The sequence below is a fragment of the Danio rerio genome, chromosome 23, assembly GCF_049306965.1.
Source record: "Danio rerio strain Tuebingen ecotype United States chromosome 23, GRCz12tu, whole genome shotgun sequence".
Taxonomy (NCBI): domain Eukaryota; kingdom Metazoa; phylum Chordata; class Actinopteri; order Cypriniformes; family Danionidae; genus Danio; species Danio rerio.
The window spans coordinates 38821919-38837420 of NC_133198.1; the positions used below are offsets into that span (position 1 = coordinate 38821919).

At 39.1% G+C, this 15502-nt stretch overlaps 1 protein-coding gene and 1 long non-coding RNA gene across 2 annotated transcripts in view; one reads left to right on the forward strand and one right to left on the reverse strand.

Annotated features, from left to right (window-relative positions):
- Nucleotides 1-206: 206 nt before the first annotated feature.
- jph2 (junctophilin 2) overlaps nt 207-15502 on the reverse strand; it is a 34586-nt gene continuing 19290 nt past the window's right edge. The window contains 4 exon segments of the mRNA NM_001089364.1: nt 207-605; nt 713-809; nt 5566-6512; nt 8853-8971. Coding sequence (NP_001082833.1) covers nt 729-809; nt 5566-6512; nt 8853-8971 — 1147 coding nt within the window. The 3' untranslated portion in view covers nt 207-605; nt 713-728.
- LOC141380530 (uncharacterized) lies at nt 5757-11416 on the forward strand. Its single transcript, XR_012398663.1, has 2 exons — nt 5757-7921; nt 8480-11416. It is a non-coding gene; the product is annotated as an uncharacterized lncRNA (long non-coding RNA).

The window sequence follows — 15502 nt, forward strand, 5'->3', positions numbered from 1 at the left end:
AGAAGACTTAAACAATAATCATGTGAAATACATTTCATTTGTCAATGTATATTTTTATTCAGTCATGCAGGGGAGATTTTAAGACATAATATGTGTAATTGCATACAGCGTCTGAACTTTGGAAGCTTGTGAAAGTATAAGTGCACTGGTGGATTTTATGTTTGTTCTAGCCATTGAAAAGAAAGACAAAAAACAGGATTGACCCATTTTTTTTACCATCACAACTACTTATTTATTCTCCAGAGATGAATGTTACATGCCAAGTGACATGTTTTGCTTTATAGAACGTGACGTGCACAACGTGAATTAGCCCTTATTATAGACGATTCAGCTCCAGCTGCAATAGACTTTAACAGACCTGTTAAATGCAGCAGTACCTTTTAGAAACAAAGCAAATGTGCAGAAATACTTCATTCTGTAATGTTCAGGCACTGAGGCACACTGATCATTTGGGAGCACTCGGTCCAATTACAGATGGCAACCATCTTCAGAGTAGCTCAGGAGGGCTGTTCTGAAACTGGATAACGCAACAACAGAGCCGATAATGGAGCGCAGTGCTTCCTCACAGCTCCCCATGGTAGTTTCTTTCACCTGGATGGTTTTGGCTAGAAAGAAAGCATGTGTAATAATGCCTGCAGTGTTTTTAGAAAGACAAAATAGCAGGTGCACTTAATATAAATTGCACTCAAGAATACATCAGATAGGAGCTTACCTTAGATTTTGTCACCTCAAGACAAGATGTGAACGAAAAGAATCGCCAAACCGATGTTCAGGAATATAACCATGCAGATCATAATTGTGTTTGGCCCCTAGGAAGAACAAAAAAGTAAAAAAATTTGAGTGTCTATTGTGTAAACTAGGGATCTGCAACAACATCCACTTTCCTGCAGGCTTTAGTTACAACACAAGTCAAATATATGAGCTAAGCAGGGCCTTTATGATTACTAGAAAGCAAGTATGTAAGTTTAATCAGGGTTGGAAGTAAACTTTGCAGCACAGTAAATCTTGAGGGCCATAGATTCCAAGTCTTGGTGCAAAGTAAAATAATCAACTGATGGCATTTCAGGTAATATTTTTTGTGGAATTGCTAAAAAGCTACCTTTAAATCAGAATTTAACTTTAAATGAAATAGCTATAGGCAATCCCAAGCAGTTGTGTTGAAACAAATAAGATGGCTTCTTCTTCTAAGAAGGTCTCCCACATCTGCACAAACAATGAATGTTGCCCTTATTTGACACAAATAATTTAGTTTTGTGGTGAATAATGGCTTAAGAGTTGAATTGAGTGTTAACCTGTGGTCACACTGGGCTTTTCCTCCCATAGACTTCCATTCATACGCATGCGAATGCGTCTGACCGGAAACGCAGAGTCATGAGTTGTTTCGCAGGTTGCTGTGGTGCAAAGTTTAGGCTTGGTGAACTCTGACCTGCGAAATCACATCACTTGACTGCATGAGACCAATCGAGGATCAAAACATGACCTCTCTGGACAGAAATTTAAAACATGGAGCAATGGCTCACTTTTTTAATGTCTAATAATCTTGTTTAATCCGGCTCCTTTTCACAGCGATGTAAGACAGAATTTCACACACACAAACTCTAGTGTGACCGCAGCTTTAGAGTGTTAAACAAAATGTGCAGTGGTGGTGGGAACAAATCTGAGCAAATCTGTGAAATACTGTCTTAAAGCAGTAGTGTCAAAAACTGCCCTCTTAAAGCCACTATCCTGCAGAGCTCAGATCTGATCCTAAATAAACTAATTAAGGTCTTTAGGAAAGTTACTTTGGGCAATTGTGCTGAATAGGTTAAAATAAACTCTGCTGGACAATGGCTTGGTCCCAGAGCAGAAACGGACACCACTGCTTTAAGGCAGCCATAGCCTATGTTTAGAGCAGGGATGTCCAAACTCGGTCCTGGAGGACTGGTGTCCAGAGGAGTTTAGCTCCAGGCCTAATCAAACACACCTGAACCAGCTAATCAAGCTCTTGCTAGATATGCTAAAAACTTCTTGGCATGTGTGTTGAAGCAAGTTGGAGATAAACTCTACAGGATAGAACTTGGACACACCTGGTTTAGAGAGTTGAACTTGTAGTTAAAAAGTCACTGGCAGGGATTGTAGGTGAAGGGAGTGAATGACCAGCACTCTCTTTCACTTTCAGTAACAAGACTGAGGTGAGTCCTTCAACCTTTGTTTGAAAGCATCTGCTAAATTTAAATGTAGTTCAGGGCTTCTCAAACCTATTCTGGGGTCTCATCACTGAATATGTTGGATGTCTTTCTTATCTGACTCATGACTATGAGCTGATGAGTTGAATCAGGTGTTTTAGATGAAGAAGGCATTGCCAGGAAATATTAGTGAAGCACTAATTTAAAATCAGGGGTGTCCAAAACGATTTGTAAATCCACTATACTGCAGAGTTTAGGTCTGATCCTACATAAACCTGAACTAAATAATGAAGGTCTTTAGAAATGTTAGAAACATGCAGGCAATTGTGCTGAATAGGTTGAAATTAAACTCTACAATGGCTTGGTCCTAGAGCAGAAATGGACACCAATGCTTTAAGGCAGCCATAGCCTAATGTTTAGAGCAGGGGTGTCTAAACTCTGTCCTGGGGGGCTGGTGTCCAGGAGAGTTTAGCTCCAGCCCTAATCAAACACACATGAATCGGCTAATCAAGCTCTTACTAGATATACTAGAAACGTCATGGCAGGTGTGTTGAAGCAAGTTGGAGAAACTTTCCGGGACCGAGTTTGGAAAGCCCTGGTTTAGAGAGTTGGACTTGTAATTCAAAAGTCATTGGCAGGGATTGTATGTGGAAGGAGTGTACGACCAGCACTCTCTTTCACTTTCAATAACAAGACTGAGGTGAGTCCTTACCCCAAACTTTGTTTAAAAGCGGTTGCTAAATTTAAATGTAGTTCAGGGTTTCTCAAACCTATTCTGGGGTCCCACCACTGCATATGTTGGATGTCTTTCTTAGCTGACTAATGACTAGCGGTCTCCCCTAATAAGCTGATTAAAGTTAAACAAGGTGTGTTAAATAAATAAGACATGCCGAGTGCATATTTGTTAAGCACTACTTTAACACAGGGGTGTCCAAATCTACTCTTACTTTCCAAAAGAGTTTGTCCAATCTTTACTCAAACACACCTGAAGTAACTAATAAAGGTCTGTAGGAACTTACAATCAAGTGCAGAGAAGGTACTTTAGTGCAGTGCTTCTGAAAACTGTTCAGGGAAACCCTCACCACTGCACATTTTAGATGTCTCCCTCAGGGGGGGGACTGGCCATCTGGCAATTCTGGCAAATGCCAGAAAGGCCGGACCATTTTTTAAATGTGGGCCGGTCAGCTATTTTTATTTTTCATATGTATTGTTTTTACATGTAGGCAGCTTTTATCTCTTGCAAGATGTTAATATGATGATGATGATGATGATGATGATAGTAAGAATAATAATAAATGTTAAGCATTGGCCCAATCAGCAACGACCGGCTGGTTTCGAGATGGACCGACCCAATCAGAGGTTAGGCAGACGTAATCAAAATCTGGCAAGAATGTCAAACAAACAGTAAGTAAAACACAAGCTAATTGTCAGAGATGGACCATAAAAAGGGAAAGGCAGTCAAGTCAGACATTGCCAAATACATAAAATTAACTGAACTAGTGTCGAAAGGGGGCAGTGCAGTGGCGCAGTGGGTAGGTCGCTGGTTCGAGCCTCAGCTGGGTCAGTTGGTGTTTCTGTGTGGAGTTTGCATGTTCGTGTGGGTTTCCTTCTGGTTTCCTTCACAAGTCCAAACACATGCTATAGGTGAATTGGGTAGGCCAATTGGGAATTGGGTAACCCAGTAATGGGTTGCAGCTTTAAGGGCATCCGCTGTGTAAAACATATGCTGGATAAGCTGGCGGTTCCCAGATTAATAAAGGGATTAAGCCAAAAAGAAAATGATTGAAATGATTGCATATTTAAATGGGTTGTTTTTGTTCCTGTCACATACATTAAATGTTTAAATATCTCTTAAATATGGTACTGCTTGTATAACTTTACCATCTGTACACCAATATAAGTATTGAATGTGAGTGTCGGTGGGTGGGGCTGTGTCTGTGTGGTTATGTGGGCTGGTGTGGCTACAGTGCCAGGGCTGATTTTTAGACCCAGTCCGCCCCATGGTCTCCCTGGTCACCCTTTTTAAGTCTTGCAGTCTAATTGGGTGATGAGTTTATTCTGGCATGTTTGTTGAGAAAACTGTGTAAAATGTGCAACTGGTGGGGGTTTGAGCAACACTACAGCTCAGAAAAAAACCATAGACATGAAATCCTTAATCTTTTGTGTACAAGAGACCTTTTATCCATTGCAAATATTTTTTTCCATACTAGGAACAGCCCATCAGTATGCTCAGTGTGCCACAAGAGGACGCTGTGATGCAATATGATACTGAATTTCTGACGGACCTCATGTGGCTCTCTGAAGGTGAGAATTTGTCATTTTGAGGGTTCTGCCTTGTGAAGTTATGCATGATTGTAAAAAATGTGATCAAGGCACTAGAGCCGGGGCTCAATTTCAAAGAGCACAATCTGTCTGTGTTCTGGAGTAGTGTCTAGCATGCCCATGAGCTGCTTGAAACGATTGATCTTTCTTGTAACATGGCCTACTGGAAGGATGTTTAAAGCTAAGATAAGTGAGCCATTGTACACTGAATTGATATTCAAATAGTAATGCAACAAAATAAGGGTCTAGTCATTCAAAATATTCAAATTCAAGAACTGGAACAGAAACATCAATGCATTTAGAAAAGTAGGACTGAGTAAAACAAGATTAATGCAATGCCATGTTTGTTTATCATAGAAAGAAAATTATATATTTCAGTGTCTTCAATCTTTAGGATGTTTCAAGAGTTCACACTTAGCTGATGATTGATTATAAAGCTTGTTTGGTGTGCTGTGCTGGGAGAGAGCCCTGAGCTCATAAGATCCTTGAGCCTGGGGTTCCCTCCTGTTTGCAAGGCGAGAGGGGAGTTGGAGCTCAGGTAGATCTTGAGAACTCCCCTGCTGTAGTAGCTACTGAACAGATAGTGAGTGCTCTTAAGAGATAACTACTTACTAGGATCATGTCTATGGTGTCGATTTGGATAAGTCAATTAACTTAAGTTGCATGTTTTTGGACACTGAGAGGAAATTGCGGAACGCGGGGGAAACCTACGTGAGCACGGGTAGAACGTGTAAACTCCGCACAGAAACGTAGGCTGACTTGGTAAGGACTAAAACCAGTGATGTTATTGCTGTGAGGCAATAGTGCTAACCACTGGGCCACCATGTCACCCATCTAGGGAAGGAGGAGTAGGGGTGGAAGGGGGATTCTTTAAAACAAAGAAGGCTCTTATATGGAACTTAGGGTATTTATAGTGGTTTAGGAATCGTCTGATTGGTGAATCATAAACTGGATAATGCAGGACCGGCCTCAAGCAATCATAAGCATGTGATCCTTTCGAAATTAGTTTATAAATAAACTTCACTTAGATGCATCCAAAGACCAATTTGTAATAGCAAAGAATATTTTTTAGCCTTACCTCTTCTAGCTCCATAGACGGTTGTGTCATTTCACTCGGGGCTTTCATAATAGACCTCTGCCTTATTTCAGTTTTGGCCTCCACCTTGGCAACAGGTTTTGCAACCGGCATGACCACAGGTTTTGGTTCTGGTTTAGGCACTGTCTTGGGTTCAGGCTTTGGTGTGGCTTTTGGGGCAGGGCTTGGTTCTCGTTTCGGTGAAGGTTTAGGCTCAACTTTGTTGATAAATTTCTTCTCCTCCCTGACGTCTGTCCTATACTCAGGCTTGCTTTCTGTCATCGAAGCAGGGCGCTCATTTATGGGCTGCCTTGTGTCAGCTCTATGCTTGACTTCTGCTGCCTTTGGCTCAGGTGTGGCTGCTTTGGGCGAAAGCTTGGGTGCAGGACGTGGTGGTTCTTCTTCATCATTGGGAAGGATGAGGTTGGTTCTTACTGGTTTAGCAACAGGGGCAGGTTCTGCCACTTTTGACTCTATGTCCGTTTTCTGCAGAGCTTTGATTTCCATGTCTGAACCCTGCTCCACTTTGGCACTCTGGCGGCTAGGGGTGCGAGATGGGACCTTGCTACTTGGGGCAGAGTGTTCTTCTGGAGCAGCATCTGGAGTGGGAGCAGCAGCAGGAGTGATGGGTCTACTATTTGGCCGACTACCTGCTCTACTGCTGCTTTTACTAGCACTGCCCCTACTGACCTTGTCTCCATTCCAGCTCCCAGGGCTCAAGAGGTGAGGATCATCCTTGCTTGGTGCTTGAGGGACAATGACTAGGGTGGGTGAGGGGGTGCGTGCAGGAGTGGAGCTTGGTCTCAGACCTTCCATCTCATGCATGAATGGGCTTTCCGGAGGTGTTGGCAGGGAGTCCTCAGCCAACAAGGGCTCGTGAATGCCTGTTTCCATGTTCTCATTGCTCTCTGCAACCTCCTGCAAGGCTCGCTTTTTAATATACTCAGGACCTGTGGAGGACACATCAATAAGCCTTGGTAGCTGATTATAATTTTACAATGCATGCATAATCATTCTTGAATGACCGGTATAAAGATTATTTGTACAGTTTTTTAATTTTTCCTTCAATATCATTTCAGTATTTTATTTCAAAACAGAAAGGTTCACATCACATTTAGTAAAAATTGGAAAAATGTTGTGTATAGGGTGGACTGTTTATAATCAAACCTGCGGCCCACTGAATTAAACAAGTATGTTTCTGTGGTCCATTGTACATTTTTAATTGAACCCACGATTTGTGTTAGGTTAGTAACTTACTCAGATACAAGGCTGTTAACTGTCTTCATTCAATAAACTGTCAACAGGTCACAGAGAGTGATCAGAGAGATTCAGGCTGACATTTTTAGAAAGGCTACACCCATAGCGAGCTTCCACCACATACAAACAGTCACCTGTGTGCAACAGTTCGACACTTGTGCAAGGGAACATCTGAGTGAAAGGGCTTTTTAATTGTGCATCCTTCTGTGTTATATAAATGCTAAATTAAGTCCCTTTTTTCTTTATTTCATTACACCCATTTTGAGACAGTCCTACAAAACTCTGCCACCCACACTAATGTTCACCCATCAAATCTTGTCTGGTTGCATCTGGTTTTGTGAGTTCAGATAAGTAGTCAAATCTGGCAGTGAACGGGATTGATACACTATTCACTCATGTACTATGTACTTATGCACTTGCACACTCAACAGGATAGTATATGTATTTAGTGTCATCCCAAATGGCACGCTAATGTTTTTTTTACTTAGCGGAAATTCAAACCGCTTGCCTCATGACGTTTGACGGTTGCCAAATCAGTGAATTAAACGACTGAATTATCAAATAATACCTGCCATGAGTATAACCGCATTCACCATCGGGTGGCGCTATAATCACTCTTGTAGGAGAATTTTGTTTTTACCATCCAAAATAAATAAAGTTATCCAACATGTGCGCCCGATAGCCCGATAGTGAGCAAACCAGCGGTTGTTGAGTGCGTGAAGTGTCCATTATTCCACACTTAATTTTACCGGCTGAATGAGTGCATCATCCTGGTAATTAAAGTGCACTTATTATTTTTAGAGTTTTCAGTGTGAACACACTACTTACACTATTCTACAAAATGGCGTAGAATAGTGCACAAGTACGTGATTTGGGACGCAGCTATTGACAGCCATGTATGTAGCATGTTATTTAAAATAGTGGGTTATTAAACCAATTGGCCGAATCGAATAGTGTCAATTTCTTTCTTGTTTTTTTTTTCATTTTACATCAACATGATCCTATTTTAAACATATTAACAATATTATTTCTGCTTTTGTGTATCTTGTGCCATTAGGCGCTCTGCTGCCCCCTCTAGCTCTGGAGCTGACTGATACAGAAGGTAGGTTTATGTACTCTGAAGATTTGTGTAGTCTGTGGTAAATTTATCTTAACTTGCTTTTTATTAACTCCTAAATTGAGGCTATTTTTATTTGTCATTCCTGGCAGCTGTTATCCTGTCATGCTCAAAGTTGTATCACAAAAAAAAATTGATGACAGAATAACCATAACAGTTTTTCGGCTATTTTAGATTTGATTAAAATTCTTTACGGGTGCTGATAATTTTGAGATAATTGGAAATGCATGCATATTTGAGGGTATACTTGAGTGTATATTTAAATTTAGTGCCTCGCGGCCTGACGTTGAATAGTTATCACATATTTTCACAAAAAAGCGAAAGACTGTAATGCAAAAAAAAGAACAACATCTTAACAAGTTCAGGCTGACAGGTAGATAAGCCAAAAATGCAACCAATAGGGGACACGATAACAGCAATATAGTTTAAGATGACATGATAACCTCATAAAAAACAAATGCAGGCTCACAAAAACATGCCATGTTTATTATTAAAACAGGCGATGAACTATAATTACGCATGTTTTGTTGTGCTCTTCTACAGTTTCATCTAAGATGGTTGAGACAGACGGTGCCAAAATAAAACCGTCAAGAGCTTAGCAGTGCCATTCAGATGGACAGACTGAAGAACACGGTGAGCTGCTGAAGGGCCTGTGTCCCAGCAATCTAATCATGTTTCAGACACTCAGAGCAGTTTAAATGAGGGTTTTCCGGGCTCGAGATTTCAATAGCATGTAGTTTGTTCTGAAATGAATGCTGTAACTCGGACTTTGTGTAGATTAATGATCACACCTGCTACATTGTCTTCTTGTGAGATGCTATCTCTTCTAGTCAAGCGCACTGTCACTTCACCAGTAAGATTTTAACCAGCCTTATTTCCTTTCAATGTGTGCAATGAAGTCGTATACTGTAGCTACCTGGTTGATGGAAAGAGGGAGAGAGCTCTCTGGCAACCACTCGAGCGATACTGGACTCATTGTTAGCGGCTACAGCAGCCTGTTCTGCAGCGTCTCCTTTACTTTTGGCATGGGCCGTTCTGCAAAAAGGGGAAAGGCATTATTTAGTTGTATTATATCAAATACTGGTGAATGCTGGGAGTTAAGTTAATTTCTTTTCATTTCAAATGAAATGCACACTTACAGATTACAAATGTTACCTTAAAAGGTAACATTATAGGGTACATAATAGTACCTTCACAGTTATACGCTCTCAGAAATAAAAGTACGCAAGCTGTCACTGGGGTGGTACCTTTTCAAAAGGTAAACATTTGTACTTGAAGGGTCCATATTGGTACCTCAAAAGTATTTATAAGTACCTGAAAATTTTGAGAGAAACACTTTTGTCCTTTTTAGGTACTGATATGTACCTGTGAGGTATTAATATGGACCTTTTTAGGTACAAATTTGCACTTTTTTAAAAGGTACCACCTCAGTGACAGCTTGCATACCTTTTTTTCTGAGACTGCATAGTAGTACCTAAATACAAAAGTAGTTTAGTTCTAGAAGGTTAAGGGTTTAACAGAATGAAGAATTGTTTTTCTGACCAGTAGGGGAGGTAATGTGTACAAAAGTAACAAAGTGATTTTCTCAAAGCCCTGACAATAACAGCCCATTCTGCATGCAACGCTTCATGGAGCTGCTAAAAGTTCTCCTGGTTTAGGGACCGTGTCCTGCAGGTAGCTCCAAATTTCTGTTTTTAGGTCCAGAAAGAAAATTATTGTAACAGTTTTTTTTCCTTATAGCAAGTTGTGTTTCTCTTTTCATGTGTCACACACTAATGATCAACCTACGGGTTATTTAGTACAATAACACATCCAGTGAGTTTAAAATCTGAGTTTTTCTAGTTTAAAAATAGGTCAGGTTTAAATGGCAATAGTTCCTGTAGGGACGACAGTAAGACTGTTAGTAATGTTCCACTTATAATAGCCAAACCTTATGTTTCACTTCCACATTAGAGTCTTCAGTGTGTTGATGCTCCTAATGCATATTGCCTTTGCAATATGCATTAAATTGTAACATTTGCACTGTTGGATTGTTTCTGAAACATTTGCTTAAAGTGAAATTTAAAATAGGATCATGTTTAATATTTTTTGCAAAAAAAAAAAAAGTACAAAACATGTTTACAGTTAACATTAAGAATGTCATAGTCAGATAAATTTAAAATAAGCAAGATTAAGCCAGTAAATCTAGCAAATATTGTTGTTGTTTTTGCCCCACCTGTGTGTTAGTTTTGTCCCTGCTGACTGCAACTTTTAAGTTAAGTTATATTGGAGTTGTTTTACACTGATACAAAATAACAGCTGATTTTGATTGAGCACTCTTGTGAGTTGGTAACCACAACAAAAAAATATTTCCGCTAAAAACATTGTTTAAATCACTACTGTTATAGTCCAAATTAACATAAGGGTAAATAAAGAACCCCTTATATTGGACAAACCTATTGAACTTAAACCACCGTCCACAGCAGCACTCTTTTAAAAGGCTTTTTTGTTTTGTTTTGCTTTATGGACTTTTTGTTTAGTTTTTCTCCATTGATATGTATTCTTCCAGTCTGTCGTCACAGAGAAAACTCGGATACATGTTCAAACGCAAGAGCTTGCACACTTTGGTTTAAATTCAGTTATGGAAGAGAGCTGTGTGTGTGTTTACAAGAACAGAATAGAGAACAACCACATTTAATAGCAGTGTACAAACCCACAGGTTAAGGTTTATTTTCTTCATTATTAAAGGAAAGCTCAGTTTAATTATTACAGTAGTTTGCTGTTGTAGTGTGTCCGAGATGCCAACATTTGACCTCATTTGTTCTGTCTGAGAGGAAAGGCTCGAGTGATTTCACCCCATATCTTACCAGTCAAACCAAAGCAACCCAAGACACCCTGGCTTTATTTGGAGAGATGGGCTAGCAGATGTCTGTACTATAAAAAGCAATGCTAACATCACTTAAGAATCCCATGCAGGACCAACTCAGTAAGAGCAGGAACTCGGCAAAACAACAACAATAATAATGCTGAAGAATATTCTAGAGAAAAAACACACTGACCCAAGAGTTCATGTGGTTCGCAGTGCGTTTGACTTAAATATGAGAGGAAGAAGCGTTGGGGGTCGTATGGCAGAGGGTTATTTATAGCAGAGGAGGGTGTCCTCTTCACTCATTGAGCTGGAACTAAAATAAATCACTCTTTTAACACCCTGTTCCTCACAGAGAGAGACGTGGCTATGAGAAGACTACACCTTATTCTCCACCGCATACACTGATTATATTTGTTAAGGCGTAGTTAAAATGGTTTGTTTTATATTATGAATTATTGCACTGTAAATTGCTAAATTCTTACTAATAGTTTTTGTCTTGATTTGCACTTTAAATATCTAAACCTTCTTAAATCAAGCATTTTCTAGACTTTAAAAAATATATAGTTTTGTTTTCAGAAATATTCATTTTCTTTTCGGCTTAGTCCCTTTATTAATCTAGAGTTCCCTAAGCGGAATGAACCACCAACTTATCCAGCACATGTTCTATGCAGCGGATGCTCTTCCAGCTGCAACCCATCTCTGGAAAACACCCATACACACTCATACACTATGGACAATTTAGCCTACCCAATTCACCTGTACCGGATGTCTTTTGACAGTGGGGGAAACCAGAGCACTCGGAGGAAACCCACGCAAATGCAGGGGGAATATGCAAACTCCACACAGAAACACCAACTGTCCCAGCCAAGGCTCGAACCAGCGACCTTCTTGCTGTGTTACAACAACACTAAGTACTGCGCCACTGTGTCGCATTTTTAGAAATATGACAAAATTGAAGTTTTGTTGTTTTTTTCCCCATAAAATAAACCAAATAATTTTCCAATGGATAAGTCTTATTTCAAGCCAAGAACAAGTTTATTTTCTTTATTGTCAGATTATTTAGCTTGTTTTAAAGTTAAACTCATTTAACTTTTGACGTTACTTCTGAAAACAAAACCATAAATATTTTTTCTTGTATTGAAAATGCTTCTTGATTTTAAGAATTTTTAGATATTCTGACAAAAACGAAGTAAGAAAATGATCTGCCAGTGGGGTAAGCAAAAAAATCATGTTTTTCCTTTTGACACAAGATTATTTTGCTTACCCCACTGGCAGATCATTTTGTTAGTTTTAAGGGAAAAACTCAATTAATTTCCTAAAAGAAGACTACATGTTTTGCTTGTCTAGAAAATTCTATTTGACTTAGGAATTTTATTTATTTATTTATTTTAGGTATTTGGACTAGAAACAAGACAAAAAAATCTTAGTAAGAAAAGCATTTTTGCAGTTATATGGTGTAATTTTACCCTGCTGACAATTTTTTCTTTTTTAGATTTTGTCTTGTTTCTAGTCCAAATATCAGAATTTGGTAACACTTTATTTTGATGGTTGTCTATATTGCACGTTTGGTTGACTAAAATTTGCATTGCAGCTACTTGCCAATTACTTCTCATTTGAGTATTAGTAGACTGTCTGCTTAATATCTGTTGATACTGCTCCTTCAACAGACATTTAACTGATTATAAGAAACTTTGCAAGCACATGTCAATTTACTCTAACCCCAACCTAACATTCTATTTATAATCCAATGTTGGCATGTATAGGGACAATGTAACTTAAATTCAACAGAATGTGTTAAAGGGACTATCAAAATAAAGTGATTCCCTGAATTCTTAAATCAAGAAGCATTTTTGCAGACACAGAACACCTGTTTCAGCTGTATTGTTGGACAAATAAACATCAAACAAATGTAACCCTTTTGAACAGTACGATCCAGGAAGTGATTTTTATTTCTGTGCCCCCTTGAATACTATTCCAGATATGGGATTCAGAATGTACAGAATTTAGAATGTGTTTTCCATAGAACTGTCAGATTTTAAAACCAAAACCATGGTTTTTTTTAATGCTTTGAAGCTTGATGTGCTTCCATGGAAACTAAAACTGAACACATTGTAAAGTTCGGTAAAGCCTAGATTGGATATGGCAGCGGATTCGCACATCAATACAGCATCTTTTTTGCGACGCTGTAAAACAATTTATATTTTTATAGTTCTGTAACTGTTGGGTTTAGGATTGGGGTGGGAGTAAATGAAATGCAATATGTCTGGTAATTAAATGCATATCATTAATAATATTGGGTAAAACCGCTGTTTTTACATTACTGTGACAGTTGGGTTTAGGGTTGGGGTAGTTGTTAATAAAATGCAAGTAATGGGAAATTTAATTAATAATATAAATAATTCTTGTTAACTTCCGGCTGCAAACGTATCTGATCTAACAACAACCGCAGATTTTTGTAGTGTCTATTTAGGCTAAGTGCAAATAGCACACCTCGTTGGAATAAGCTAATTGAGTGATTCCCGCCCATTACCGTTTGACAGATCGCACCATTTTTATGTTTATTTTAAAGTGTTTTCATGCCTAAACAAAGCGAAAGCATAGAACAGATTCACATTTAAGAGCAAGGGGCGGCCCCTGGTGGTTCAGCGGTATGGGTTGCGTATAGGGAGGCTCGACTCTTTAAAGGGCACCTAGGTTACCCCTTTTTTCAGGTTTAATATAAGTGTTTTGCATCTCAAGAATGTGTATGTAAAGTTTCAGTTCAAAACACCCATCAGATTTTTCATTATACCTTTTACAAGATCCTTTTTTTTAACACTTTCCACCAGGGGGCCGTTTAGTTGTACTGCGCCTTTAAGGATAGTTCGGCCCGCCCACTGTTTCTACGTGCCTTTCTGTGCACCTTAATCTCCTCCCTCGGCTGCGTTAGACAACAGACAGACAGACAGACTAAGGAAGAAGATCTCACGTAGCGTTTGTGAGAAATACTACTGTAAGAACTGTACCAATGAGTATTTGTTGTGGAGATGCATCGATGAGGCACAAACACAATGTCAATGTCCAAAGTTCACGTGTGCACGCACACAAATACAGACGGACACACACACTGACAGACAGAGCGCGTTTAGCTTTCCACTCTTTTTGCACGCATATGTGACATGATACAGGCTTATCTCCACTGCTGTATGGATATCTGTTATGTTAGTGTACAAAATAAGCCTGATTTAACGTCCACAAACTGGGATTGAAGCGTCTTCTTTTATAATTGCTTTGACACGCGGCTGTGCTGATGAAGTAAAGCTGAAGTGAATTACTGTACTTCATTACACACATGTTCTGTTTTAAAACATTTTAAACATGTGAAACTTACTCTTGATCACGTTTGATGATCCTAGCGAACTGAACAGACCTTTTATTCATGGTTGCTTTGCGCACGTCTGGTCTTGTTGACATGATTATACATGTGACTACCGGGACATGCTACGCGAGCCTGTCAATCAATTCAGTGGGTGGGGGAAGGCATTCCTACGTCAAGTTGCGGTCGGTCTGAAAACCGCTCCAGTTGGTCCACCATTTTTATGTTGTTAAATTGAAAAAAAAAAAAAAAAAAAAAAGAACTGGGTGTGTTTGTTTCACACCAATATGACGGTCTATACACTATACCAACACATGTCTGTCCAAACAGCTTGAAAAGTAGATTTTTTACCAACGGCGCCCTTTAATGTTTATTTGCCACCCTTCAAAAATAAATATGGGAAAATACCTTTATGGGATCATAATGGGAAAAAACTGTAAAATATGGGAGAATCCCGGTAAAAACGGTAGAGTTGACAGGTATGTCCTGGACACGTACAAGTGGTTGGCACAACTCGAGGACATTATAATGTTGGAATTATCTAAAGCTTGAGTAAACGTGATACAAATATGCACATTAAAGATCTGGACTACAGCTGCTGGAAAATCTCCATGTTTATTGCATAAAGCAATGATTAAGACGCAGAATGATGGCCTTATTTTGTATAATTGTATTCTACATATTCTAAGCCTACCAGTCAAAAGGTTAATTTCTTTTGCTTAAAAAAAACTCACAAGTCTGCGATTTGGCAAATTATGATGGCAAAAATATACAAATAAACTCCAATTACATTATGTTGTGCTTTTGTAACATGTCTGCATTTACCATGACAAACCTTCACCGTTAAACATTTTGTTGTGACATTTTCCATACTGTAACGTTACCCTGGGTTCAAAATAACTCGAGCACTTAAAGATGCTGTCAGTGGAGGGTTTAGAGAAGTTCAGACCCTCCCTGTGTTCAGTCACACATATACATTTCCAGCAATGTGTGTCATGGATATACATTTACAGTAATGTGTGCATTACATTTTTGGGAGGTGCTTCAATAAATTCTTGATGGAATAAATATCTATAATAGGTCAGTATAAGTTTGAACTGTACTGTACTTGAGATTGTCATGATTAGAAAAAAACAACAAGCTATTAAATAATGATTAAATGAAGCGGTATCCTGTTGTGTGTAGGAATGTGGCTGGTGGTTTGTTGACAGATCAGTGACGGATGGCATTTTCTGTAGACAGACGACTGATAAGACACCAGCAATGAAATCATTCATTCATTCATTCATTCATTCATTTCGCTTCGGCTTATAGTCCCTTTATTCATCAGGGGTTGCCACAGCGGAATGAACCGCCAACTTAT